General features: G+C 58.0%; 1 protein-coding gene across 1 annotated transcript in view; it reads left to right on the top strand.

Moving 5' to 3' along the window:
• Nucleotides 1–6,896: 6,896 nt before the first annotated feature.
• MUC16 (mucin 16, cell surface associated) overlaps nucleotides 6,897–13,700 on the top strand; it is a gene marked incomplete at its 5' end in the record, with an annotated part of 81,533 nt that continues 74,729 nt past the window's right edge. Inside the window, 2 exons of the mRNA XM_079115094.1 lie at nucleotides 6,897–10,098; nucleotides 11,692–11,805. Of these exons, the coding sequence (XP_078971220.1) occupies nucleotides 6,897–10,098; nucleotides 11,692–11,805 (3,316 nt within the window). The remainder of the gene's footprint in view (nucleotides 10,099–11,691; nucleotides 11,806–13,700) is intronic.

Below are 13,700 nucleotides of genomic sequence, written 5' to 3'. Positions count from 1 at the left end.
CATCAAGTCCACACTCCCTGCCCATCACCAGCCCTCATCCAAAGACCACCGCAGCTGGGGCTCAGGACAGGCAGGCCACCTCCCTTGGTGTGTCCACTCCACCCACCAGACACCTTTCCACGGGCGATGAAAGGACCACTGCAGAGACCATCACCTCTGGACCCCAAGCATGGTCCCCTACCTCCACAGCCTCACCTCCTTCACAGGAGGTCAAGGCACAGGGGACACTGCCCACCACAACACAGGACTTGGGTTCACTGTCTAGGGCGACCCCTCTGGGTAGCACATTTTCTCACAACCTCTGGTCTCAGGGAACCTCACCAGGACAAGGAAGAAGCACTGCGGGATCATCACAGGTGACTCTGCTCAGCTCCTCTGCTGCCCCTGCTGCTTCCACCTCAACAGGGACCACCCCCTCAGTGCCCAGGTCAGCAGCGGCCACCACCATGACCACCTTCCAACAGAGCACAGCCATGACTGGCACCTTGGAAAACTCCACACACTCCCCAGCTGAGGCGGCCACCCTCCCGGTGAAAACAACCCATGAACAAGTCCCTCCTGTGTCCGCAACCCCATCAGCAGCCCCTCCATCCTCGCCAGTGTCCAGAGCCCCCGACTTCCTCACTTCGGACCTGGAAGGGCCTCAGACTTCGGGCACCCCAAACAGATCCACCCCGCCTTCCCCTGAATCCACCAGCCCCATCTCCCTCACCACCCAGTGGGACACCACTCCATCCTCGGGCACCCTAGGAGGAGCCACCCCCTTTGCGCCTGCTTCTCTGGACCCCGTCTTTTTCACCACAGAGGAGGACCTGGCACCTCCGCGCTGGGATACCATCACTCCAGCTGCCAGTCACCCACATTCCCCTGGGCTTGGCGGGGACACCATGATGCTGGATGTGTCCAGGGGCCCAGCACCAGACACCAGCTCTGCACCTGCACACACCGTTCTGACCAGCGGGGGAACCCCCAGCTCCCATCCTCAGGCCCTTCCAAAGCCCTCCAATGAGCCACCACCAACCCTGACCACCAGTTCCACTGGCCTCCCCTCCACGGTCATCAAGGCACCTGCAGCCTCAGACACGGCCGCAGCTTCCAGCACCTCCTCCGGCACAGTGTCTCCTGATGGCCCCCTGTCTGGGAAACCAAGTAGCACGCTGAGTCCTCTGGGGACGTCCCTGAGAGACTCCAGCCCTCCTGTGACACCTCACCCCACTGGGGCACCCACCAGCCCCTCACAGGGACCCAGGGACTCCGTAATAACAACCACCCAGTTTGGAGGCACGCACCCATTGAAGGCACACTCCCTGCCCATCCCCAGCTCTCATCACAGGATCACGGCCGCTGGGGCGCGGGACAACCTGGCCACAACACTGGCCACGCCCACTCCACCCACAAGCCTCCTTTCCACTGGCCCTACTGGCAACACTGCAGAAAACGCCACTTCTGGACCCCAAGCATGGTCTCCTGCCTCCACAGCCTCACCTCCTTCACAGGAGGTCAAGGCACAGGGGACACTGCCCACCACAACACAGGACTTGGGTTCACTGTCTAGGGCGACCCCTCTGGGTAGCACGTCTTCTCACAACCTCTGGTCTCAGGGAACCTCACCAGGACAAGGAAGAAGCACTGCGGGATCATCACAGGTGACTCTGCTCAGCTCCTCTGCTGCCCCTGCTGCTTCCACCTCAACAGGGGCCACCCCCTCCGTGCCCAGGTCAGCAGCAGCCACCAACATGACCACCTTCCAACAGAGCACAGCCATGACTGGCACCCTGGAAAACTCCACACACTCCCCAGCTGGGGCGGCCACCCTCCCAGTGAAAACAACCCATGAACAAGTCCCTCCTGTGTCCGCAACCCCATCAGCAGCCCCTCCATCCTCGCCAGTGTCCAGAGCCCCCAACTTCCTCACCACGGCCACGGAAGGCATTCTGACTTCAGGCACCCCAAGCGGATCCACTGTGCCCTCCCCTGCTTCCACCAGCCCCATCTCACTCACCACCCAGCGGGAAATCACTCCATCCTCGGGCACCCCAGGAGGAACCCCTGCCTCCGCGCCTGCTTCTCAGGCCCCTGTCTTCCTCACCACAGAAGAGGACTCGGCCCCTTCTCTGTTGGACACCATCATACCAGCTACCAGCCATGGACCTTCCCCTGGGCTTGTCGGGGGCACCATGATGCTAGATGTGTCCAGGGGCCCAGCACCAGACACCAGCTCTGCACCTGCACACACCGCCCCGACCAGCAGGGAAATCCCCAGCTCCCAAAGCCAGGCTCTTCCATCATCCTCTGCTGGGCCACCACCAACCCTGACCACCACTGAAACAAGGCTCCCCTCCACGGTCACCAAGGCACCTGCAGCCTTAGTCACGGACACTGCCTCCATCACCTCCTCTGGCACTGTGTCGCCTGACGGCCCCCTGTCTGGGAAACCAAGCACCACGCTGAGTCCTCTGGGGACATCCCAGGGAGACTCGGGCCCTCCTGCAACTCCTCTGCACACCGGAGAACCCTGGAGCCCCTCGCAGGGCACCATGGCCTCTGTCCTCACCATTACGCAGCCAGGAGGTTCACAGCCATGGAGGCTACGTTCCCTGCCCACCACCAGCCCTCATCACAGGACCACCGCCACCGTCACACAAGACACCCTGGCCACGACTCCGGCCGCATCTGCCCAATCCACAAGCCCCCATTCCACGGACACTTCCAGGACCACAGCAGAAATCACCACTTCTGGACCCCAAGCATGGTCACCTGGCTCAGCAGCATCACCTCCTTCACAGGAATCCACAGCACAGGTGACCATGCCCACTGGCACCCAGCACCTGGGTTTCCACTCCAGGGCGACCCCTCTGGGGAGGACGTCCTCTCACAACCCCTCGACTCAGGGACCCTCACCTGGACAAGGAAGCAGCCCTGCGGGATCACCACAGGTGACTCTGCTCAGCAACTCCACTACCCATGCTGCTTCCACCCCAGGTCGGACTACTCCATCCTCGCCCTGGTCAACAGCAGCCACCACCCTCAACACCTTCCAGCAGAGCACAGCCATGACTGGCACCCCGGATGTCTCCACTCACTCCCCATCTGGGGTGGCCAGCCCCACGGTGATCACCACCCGGGAGGAAGTCCCTCATGTGTCCAGCACCCAATCAGCAGCCCCTCCATCCTCGCCAGGGTCCAGAGCCCCCGACTTCATCACCATGGCCCCAGAAAACCCTCCGTCCTCGGACACCCCAAGCGGATCCACCGTGCCCATGCCTTCTTCCACCAGCCCCATCTCCCTCACCACGCAGCTGGAGACCACTCCATCCTCGGGCATCCCAGGAGGACCTACCCCCTCCGCGCCTGCTTCTGAGGCCCCCGTCTTCTTCACCACAGAAGAGGACCCAGCCCCTCCGCTGTCAGAGACCATCACACCGGCAGCCAGCCATGGACCTTCCCCTGGGCTTCTCAGGGGCACCATGATGCTGGATGTGTCCAGGGTCCCAGCACCAGACACCAGCTCTGCACCTGCACACACCACCCTGACCAGCAGGGAAATCCAAAGCTCCCATCCTCAGGCCCTTCCATCGCCCTCCGCTGAGCCACCACCAACCCTAACCACCACTTCCACTGGCCTCCCCTCCACAGTCACCAAGGCACCTGCAGCCTCAGATTCGCCCGCTCCTTCCAGCACGTCCTCTGGCACTGTGTCTCCTGATGGCCCCCTGTCAGGACAACCAAGCAACACACTGAGTCCTCTAGGGACGTCCCATGGTGATTCAGCCCCTCCTGCGACAACTCTACACACCGGGGCTCCCACCAGCTCCTCACAGGGACCCAGGGCCTCCTTCCCCACCATCACCAAACCAGGAGGCACACAGCCATCGAGTCCACACTCCCTGCCCATCACCAGCCCTCATCCAAAGACCACCGCAGCTGGGGCTCAGGACAGGCAGGCCACGTCCCTAGGCGTGTCCACTCCACCCACCAGCCACCTTTCCACAGGCAATGCAAGGACCACTGCAGAGACCATCACTTCTGGACCCCAAGCATGGTCCCCTGCCTCCACAGCCTCACCTCCTTCACAGGAGGTCAAGGCACAGGGGACACTGCCCACCACAACACAGGACTTGGATTCACAGTCTAGGGCGACCCCTCTGGGTAGCACGTCTTCTCACAACCTCTGGTCTCAGGGAACCTCACCAGGACAAGGAAGAAGCACTGCGGGATCATCACAGGTGACTCTGCTCAGCTCCTCTGCTGCCCCTGCTGCTTCCACCTCAACAGGGAACACCCCCTCAGTGCCCAGGTCAGCAGCGGCCACCACCATGACCACCTTCCAACAGAGCACAGCCATGACTGGCACCCTGGAAAACTCCACACACTCCCCAGCTGGGGCGGCCACCCACCCGGAGAAAACAACCCATGAACAAGTCCCTCCTGTGTCCGCAACCCCATCAGCAGCCCCTCCATCCTCGCCTGTGTCCAGAGACCCCAACTTCCTCACCACGGCCACGGAAGGCATTCTGACTTCAGGCACCCCAAGCAGATCCACTGTCCCCTCCCCTGCATCCACCAGCCCCATCTCCCTCACCACCCAGCGGGAAATCACTCCATCCTCGGGCACCCCAGGAGGAACCCCTGCCTCCGCGCCTGCTTCTCAGGCCCCTGTCTTCCTCACCACAGAAGAGGACTCGGCCCCTCCACTGTTGGACACCATCACACCGGCTACCAACCATGGACCTTCCCCTGGGCTTGTCGGGGGCACCATGATGCTAGATGTGTCCAGGGGCCCAGCACCAGACACCAGCTCTGCACCTGCACACACCGCCCCGACCAGCAGGGAAATCCCCAGCTCCCAAAGCCAGGCCCTTCCATCATCCTCTGCTGGGCCACCACCAACCCTGACCACCACTGAAACAAGGCTCCCCTCCACGGTCACCAAGGCACCTGCAGCCTTAGTCACGGACACTGCCTCCATCACCTCCTCTGGCACTGTGTCGCCTGACGGCCCCCTGTCTGGGAAACCAAGCACCACGCTGAGTCCTCTGGGGACATCCCAGGGAGACTCGGGCCCTCCTGCAACTCCTCTGCACACCGGAGAACCCTGGAGCCCCTCGCAGGGCACCATGGCCTCTGTCCTCACCATTACGCAGCCAGGAGGTTCACAGCCATGGAGGCCACGTTCCCTGCCCACCACCAGCCCTCATCACAGGACCACCGCCACCGTCACACAAGACACCCTGGCCACGACACCGGCCACATCCGCCCAACCCACAAGCCCCCATTCCACGGACACTTCCAGGACCACAGCAGAAACCACCACTTCTGGACCCCAAGCATGGTCACCTGGCTCAGCAGCATCACCTCCTTCACAGGAATCCACAGCACAGGTGACCATGCCCACTGGCACCCAGCACCTGGGTTTCCACTCCAGGGCGACCCCTCTGGGGAGGACGTCCTCTCACAACCCCTCGACTCAGGGACCCTCACCTGGACAAGGAAGCAGCCCTGCGGGATCACCACAGGTGACTCTGCTCAGCACCTCCACTACCCATGCTGCTTCCACCCCAGGTCGGACTACTCCATCCTCGCCCTGGTCAACAGCAGCCACCACCCTCAACACCTTCCAGCAGAGCACAGCCATGACTGGCACCCCAGATGTCTCCACTCACTCCCCGTCTGGGGTGGCCAGCCCCACGGTGATCACCACCCGGGAGGAAGTCCCTCATGTGTCCAGCACCCAATCAGCAGCCCCTCCATCCTCGCCAGGTTCCAGAGCCCCCGACTTCATCACCATGGCCCCAGAAAACCCTCCGTCCTCAGACACCCCAAGCGGATTCACCGTCCCCACGCCTTCTTCCACCAGCCCCATCTCCCTCACCACGCAGCTGGAGACCACTCCATCCTCGGGCATCCCAGGAGGACCTACCCCCTCCGCGCCTGCTTCTGAGGCCCCCGTCTTCTTCACCACAGAAGAGGACCCAGCCCCTCCGCTGTCGGAGACCATCACACCGGCTGCCAGCCATGGACCTTCCCCTGGGCTTGTCGGGGGCACCATGATGCTGGATGTGTCCAGGGTCCCAGCACCAGACACCAGCTCTGCACCTGCACACACCGCCCTGACCAGCAGGGAAATCCAAAGCTCCCATCCTCAGGCCCTTCCATCGCCCTCCGCTGAGCCACCACCAACCCTAACCACCACTTCCACTGGCCTCCCCTCCACAGTCACCAAGGCACCTGCAGCCTCAGATACGCCCGCTCCTTCCATCACCTCCTCTGGCACTGTGTCTCCTGATGGCCCCCTGTCAGGACAACCAAGCAACACACTGAGTCCTCTAGGGACGTCCCATGGTGATTCAGCCCCTCCTGCGACAACTCTACACACCGGGGCTCCCACCAGCTCCTCACAGGGACCCAGGGCCTCCTTCCCCACCACCACCAAACCAGGAGGCACACAGCCATCGAGTACACACTCCCTGCCCATCACCAGCCCTCATCCAAAGACCACCGCAGCTGGGGCTCAGGACAGGCAGGCCACGTCCCTAGGCGTGTCCACTCCACCCACCAGCCACCTTTCCACAGGCAATGCAAGGACCACTGCAGAGACCATCACTTCTGGACCCCAAGCATGGTCCCCTGCCTCCACAGCCTCACCTCCTTCACAGGAGGTCAAGGCACAGGGGACACTGCCCACCACAACACAGGACTTGGATTCACAGTCTAGGGCGACCCCTCTGGGTAGCACGTCTTCTCACAACCTCTGGTCTCAGGGAACCTCACCAGGACAAGGAAGAAGCACTGCGGGATCATCACAGGTGACTCTGCTCAGCTCCTCTGCTGCCCCTGCTGCTTCCACCTCAACAGGGAACACCCCCTCAGTGCCCAGGTCAGCAGCGGCCACCACCATGACCACCTTCCAACAGAGCACAGCCATGACTGGCACCCTGGAAAACTCCACACACTCCCCAGCTGGGGCGGCCACCCTCCCGGTGAAAACAACCCATGAACAAGTCCCTCCTGTGTCCGCAACCCCATCAGCAGCCCCTCCATCCTCGCCTGTGTCCAGAGCCCCCGACTTCCTCACTTCACACCTGGAAGGGCCTCAGACTTCGGGCACCCCAAACGGATCCACCCCGCCTTTTCCTGCATCCACCAGCCCCATCTCCCTCACCACCCAGTGGGACACCACTCCATCCTCGGGCACCCCAGGAGGAGCCACCACCTCCGTGCCTGCTTCTCTGGCCCCCGTCTTCTTCACCACGGAGGAGGACCCGGCACCTCTACTGTCGGACCCCGTCACTCCAGCTGCCAGTCACCCACATTCCCCTGGGCTTGGCGGGGACACCATAATGCTGGATGTGTCCAGGGGCCCAGCACCAGACACCAGCTCTGCACCTGCACACACTGTTCTGACCAGCGAAGGAACCCCCAGCTCCCATCCTCAGGCCCTTCCATCGCCCTCCACTGAGCCACCAACAACACTGACCACCAGTTCCACTGGCCTCCCCTCCACGGTCACCAAGGCACCTGCAGCCTCAGACACGGCCACTGCCTCCATCACCTCCTCTGGCACTGTGTCTCCTGATGGCCCCCTGTCTGGACAACCAAGCACCACGCTGAGTCCTCTGGGGACATCTCAGGGAGACTGGGGCCCTCCTGTGACACCTCACAACACCGGGGCTCCCACCAGCCCCACACAAGGCCCCAGCACCTCCTTCCTCTCCACCACCCAGCCAGGAGGCACGCAGCCATCGAGTCCACACTCCCTGCCCATCACCAGCCCTCATCCACGGACCACAGCCGCTGGGGCGCAGGACAGCCTGGCCACGACAATGGTCACGCCCGCTCCACCCACAAGCCTCCATTCCACTGGCCCTACTGGCAACACTGCAGAAATCGCCACTTCTGGACTCCAAGCATGGTCCCCTGCCTCCACAGCCTCACCTCCTTCACAGGAATCCACAGCACAGGGGACACTCCCCACTGGCACCCAGGACCGAGGTTCCCACTCACAGAGGACCCCTTTGGGTAGCACGTCTTCTCACAAACCCTCGTCTCAGGGAACCTCACCTGGACAAGGAAGCAGCCCTGCGGGATCACCACAGGTGACTCTGGTCAGTGGCTCCGCTGCCCCTGCTGCTTTAATCCCACATCGGACCACTCCCTCGGTGCGCGGGTCAACAGCGGCCACCCCTGTCACCACCTTGCAGAGGAGCACAGCCATGACTGGCACCCTGGATGTCTCCACTCCCTCCCCTCCTGGGGTGGCCAGCCCCACGGTGAACACCACCCAGGAGCAAGTCCCTCCTGTGTCAGGCACCCCATCAGCAGCCCCTCAATCCTCTCCAAGGTCCAGAGCCCCCAACTTCCTCACCACGGCCACGGAAAACCCTCTGACCTCGGGCACCCCAAGAGGATCCACCGTCCCCACACCTTCTTCCACCAGCCCCATCTCCCTCACCACCCAATGGGAGACCATTCCATCCTCAGTCACCCCAGGAGGAGGCACCACCTCCGCGCCTTCTTCTCAGGCCCTCATCTTCCTCACCACGGAAGAGGACCCGGCCCCTCCACTGTCGGAGACCATCACACCGGCTGCCAGCCACGCACCTTCCCCTGGGCTTGTCGGGGGCACCATGATGGTGGATGTGTCCAGGGGCCCAGCAAAAGACACCAGCTCTGCACCTGCACACACCGCTCCAACCAGCAGGGAAAACCCCAGCTCCCAAAGCCAGGCCCTTCCATCACCCTCTGCTAGGCCACCACCCACCCTGACCACCACTGCAACAAGGCTCCCCTCCACGGTCACCGAGGTATCTGCAGCCTCAGACACGGCCGCTGCTTTCACCACCTCCTCTGGTACTGTGTCTCCTGATGGCCCCCTTTCTGGACAACCAACCAGCACGCTGAGTCCTCTGGGGACATCCCAGGGAGACTCGGGCCCTCCTATAACTCCTGTCTACATCGGGGCACCCAGGAGCCCCTCACATGGCCCCACGGTCATCACCACCCAGCCAGGAGGCACGCGGCCATGGAGGCCAGGCTCCCTGCCGATCACCAGCCCACATCACAGTGGAATCTCTAGTTATCAGACCCTCCCTTCTTCACTAGAAACTACCAGTGACAGGAGTCATGTTTCCCCAGAACCTGCCTTGGTCAGCGCGGTGACGTCCGGCAGCAGCAGCACTCGGGAGAAACCTCCCCGCTCTCCAGGCAGCACAATGTTACACGGTCCTCGTGCTTCCCCAAACACGGCGCTTTCTCATCGGTATTCCACCCATTCTAGGCATGAGTCTCCTTTCTCTCTGTCATCTCAGTCAGAGTTTCCCACAGAAACATCTCCCAGGGTTACTTCTTACACCATAATGGACACTACTATTTCCACATCAAAGCCTCTCTCCTCTGAGTTTACAAGTATGCAGGTGGAGTCACTGTCTACCCTCTCACCTGAATTGACAAAGTCCAGCACCTCTAATCAGACCATCTTCTCCACAAATACAGGCTCTCTCACTGACAATGTCTCCACTGGTCCCAATTCTGGGACAGACATCTCCCCCGCTTCCACAGCATCCTTCCCTGGTCCTTCTCAATCCAGTAATTCTCCAGACTTCTCCACTCTTACAATGGCCAGGGTCTCTGCCTCCTCCACCAGGACAGACTCTTCAGAAGTGACTATCACCACCCATACAAGTCCTTCTAAGGATACAACACAGGATACCCTTTCCTGGGAGCCATCAACCCCCAGATCTTGGGTGGGGTCTCCTTTGACTGGCCATGCTACTATGTCCATCACCACGGGGAACCTGCCTTCATCCACTTTTATATCCTTACTCTCTTCTGTTCTCACTACCTCTGGCTCTTCAACCAGCCCAGCCCTCCCTGGGATTACTTCCTCTCCCACTACCCCAGATGCAGTGGTTACCAGTTTGGGGACTGAGAGCAGCACTCCTGAAGGATCCCTGACTACGCTCAGTGTGTTGGGACAGAGCTCCCAGCCAGTCATGACATCTCTACCGCCCACTTGGAATACCAGAACAACCAAGAGTGCTGACTTAGGAAGAGTGACGAGTGGTTTTCCAGCTCCTCTGCTCTCCACCCTGTTGATAAGTAAGGACCCTCAACTCCTCCATTCCCACTCATGAAAGGATCGTCGGAAATAGCACTTTCCTAAGAGGGAAAAGGGAAATCATGAACAGTTTGTCCTGTACCAGGATTTCTTTTTGCAAACAATTGTTGATCTAACTCCAGTTCCAAGCATTGGGCTAGGCATGGGGAAACAGAGAGTAAGCAAGTGGTTGAAAAATTATGTAACCCATGACAGATGCTCCGGTATTGCTACTATCATAATGATGGTGATGATAACAAATGTATATACAGCATGCATTTCACGTTTCATTAGGTTTTTAATCCTCGTAACATTCTTTGGAGTAGGGTCTTGTAATGAGCCTATTTTGCAGATAAGGAAATTGTGAGATGCAGAGAAGTTCAGTAATCTGCTCAGGGTAACACAGGTGGTAAGTGACAGAAGTAGAATAAGAACTCAGACTATGTAGCACTAGTCTTTAACCATCAGGGTAAACCAGAGTGTTCATAGTTAGCCCAAAAGGCAAGAGATTCCAGTATCACCGAAGCCATAAATGCCATTTAAGGAGAAAAGATAAGTTCTGTCGAATGCTACTGAAAAGCGAAGTTGAAAAGGGGCGTGAATCGTTTTGCAAACATGGGGATCCTCAAAGAGTCTAATGAAGGGCGTATCCATGAGTTTAGGGAAGTAGGGTAACAGCTAAAATAGCAAAATAAAATAGCAAATGTACAAGAAAGAGGTTCCACCTTTGAGTGGAGCATGTTCCTATAATGTGCAAAGAGTCAAAACAGGCACAAGTGAAATAAAAGATGAGCCCGTGGAACCGGGGAAACGGTACTCAGGGACGTGGGAGGGGCCCAGAGCCAGGGAGAAGAAAGACCCACTCCCAGAACGCAATCCTTCAGGGAAGACTCTCAGAGAGTCCATTCTTCTGAAGGAGTTGAATTTGTCCCCAATTCTTGTTCTGGACTCAAGTCCAAAGAGTCCTTCCAACTACTCCAGCACCTGTTTCACTAGAGCATCTCTACAGAAGTGTCATCTGACCCCCTCCCTCAACTGACTTGAACCAGTCACAAAAAATTAACCACGGGGAAGCTCTTGGCCCAGCTCTGGGCCTTCAACATGGTTCAGTAGTTGAGTCATGAGCGGTGATTAAGCAAGGGATGAGTGAGCTGATAAGAAGGTGGAAGTGTGGTTGAATGGAAGGACGAAGGAAAGAATGGAGAGACGGATGAACAGAAGGTAGCACAAAAAGAAGGCAGGACTGAAGGAAGTGGAAATGGTAGGCAAGATGGCAGGAAGGATGAGGGAATGAAGTGAAGACTGAAGAGGAGAGGTGGAAGGAAGAAAGGAAAGAGATGAAGGGTGGGCAGGAGGAAGAAAGGGTTAAAAGAAAGCAAAGATGGAAGAGAACACAGGTCTAGATCTGGGTGAAGGACGGGCGGATGGATGGGTAGCTGGACGGATCTGTGGACAGGTGGCACGCAGGCCTGGCATGAGTGCGTCCAGAAGGATGTGAGCCTGAGTGGTGGAGCCCGGGAAGTGGGTCCACGAGGACGTGCGCTCCTCTGGATGTGATCAGTCACCCCAGTTTTCTCCCTCGCCCTCTCCTACAGAAACGGAAGACTCGGTGGAGCGCAACACAAAGATACCCAATGAAGCAGCTCACAGAGGCACCGCCGGGTCCATTGCAGGCCCTCTGGCAACCACATCACCTGCTCGTTCTAATGGTAGGTTTGACCGGTTGGCTTCCCGGAAGTCCCACCCGCGGCCTTATTCCCCATTCCCGACATGAAGCTGACTTCTCTGGGAAGAGAACCGTGTATGGCTGTCAGACTCTCCCTGTCTGAGCTGGATCTTTGTCTAATGGTTACTGGGCGGATGCTAGTACTTTTCTTCTCATGGCAGGCTGCATCAGCCTTTAGTTCAAGGTCAGAGATGTCCACCATTTGACCCAGCTTACCTTTATTCTCAAAACCTTTACTAAGAACTCCCTGCATTCCTGAGACCATGGTATGAACCAAGGAAGCCTGGGGTGAAAATATTTTGGTACTGCATCCTTGGAGCTCCCAGCCCCTGAGGAGAGATGCCAAAGGAACAAAAGAACTAGTGTGTAAATTGAGAAGCATGTAATGAGGCTTGTATTGGAACCACAGAGGGAAAACTTCATGGAGGAGGGAATATTTGCCTTGGGTTGTACAGGATGAATAGGAGTTTACGAGGAAGACAGGAGAAGGGGATGGAGACATGCTGGATGCAGGGAAGAGCAGCATCTTGAGGCACAAAGACAAGTGAGGCCCAGGGATATCTGGAAATTACAAAATGATAGTAATAATAATTCACCTTTGCTCACGTGTGAAACATAATGTGGTTGCCGGAAGATAAGGCTGGAGATGTGGGCAGAAAATCTCCTAAGCCTTAGTCATATATGGATGCCCTTTAACAAAAGGACAAAGAAGTTCGTGGTCAAAGAAGTTTAGCAGACACATAGCTCCTTCTTAGAGCGATAGCATGCATAGGCATATTAAAGGCTCTGAGAAGTCCTGTAAAGAAACTTGTTTAACTTTGTTCAACACAGGGTTTAAGAAGGTTATTTGACTATGTAATCTTTTTCCTCTGAAAGACACCTACCATTCTGTAGTTTCATTATTCTATGTGAATGTAAGAGATACAGGTGAACTTAGCAGGGGTCCTCCTCACTGTGTGGTTAAAAGGTAAAACTTCCCATATCCATGAAGTTACTTTCTAAGTGTTCAGAAACCAGACTATTTTATCAAATCACTTTTTCCAAGACACAGTCACCACCAAGACTCACTATTGGTTTTATCCTGGGACCCAAGCATCTTGGGTTGGGTTTCCCCAGAAGCAGATCATGATAGGTCAGAGCTGCAGGGACAAGCAGTTTACCTTGGGTGGGGGTGGTCCCTGGAAGCACTGGTAGAGGAGACAGGGAAGAGACGGAGGTAACACAAGGTACACCCTGAGCAGATCACAGAGTGCCAATCCCACCAAGATCTCTGAGGGGCCGTCCCCTCAGAATTGTCCTCTCTGAACAGTGAGGCGGCTGGGGGACTCACAATCCCACTCCCATCTGTCACTGGCCATGAACTGCTTACTCCAGGAAGGGATAACCAGCACCACCAGCCTGTCCACACCCAGGCTGAGTGAGCTCTCAGGCGCGGAGGCACAGAGCGGTCGTGGGGACACTTTGGGGGACTGTGCTGCATAGGCCAGTGCTTGTAGGCTCAGCTACCTCGGGTCACTGGGAGGCGATCACCAGGCTTCAGGTGGGCAAAATGTCTGAGGGGCAGTTGACAGTACCTCATTTCATACAGAGCAGAGTTCCTGGACCTCCAGGGTACTGGCTTTTGGGGCAGGGGGTTCATCATGGTGGAAAGCTTCCCTGATCGTTGCAGAATAAGTAGCAGCATCCCTGGCCTCTACTCCAGAGGACAGCTTCACCTACAGACACACAGCTGTGACCATCAAAAATGTCTCAAGGCATTGCTGAGAAACAAAACTCGAGAACCACTGAGCCAGAGACTTGTCCCCAGACGGACTTTCTCTCCTCACTTCTTTCTATTTCCAACCCAGCCCTCACGAGATCCTGAAATTCATTTAGGGA

Source organism: Sciurus vulgaris (assembly GCF_902686455.1).
Source record: "Sciurus vulgaris genome assembly, chromosome: 16".
NCBI lineage: Eukaryota > Metazoa > Chordata > Mammalia > Rodentia > Sciuridae > Sciurus > Sciurus vulgaris.
Note: the sequence above shows the minus strand (reverse complement) of the source record. Positions and strands in the feature narration are given on the sequence as shown.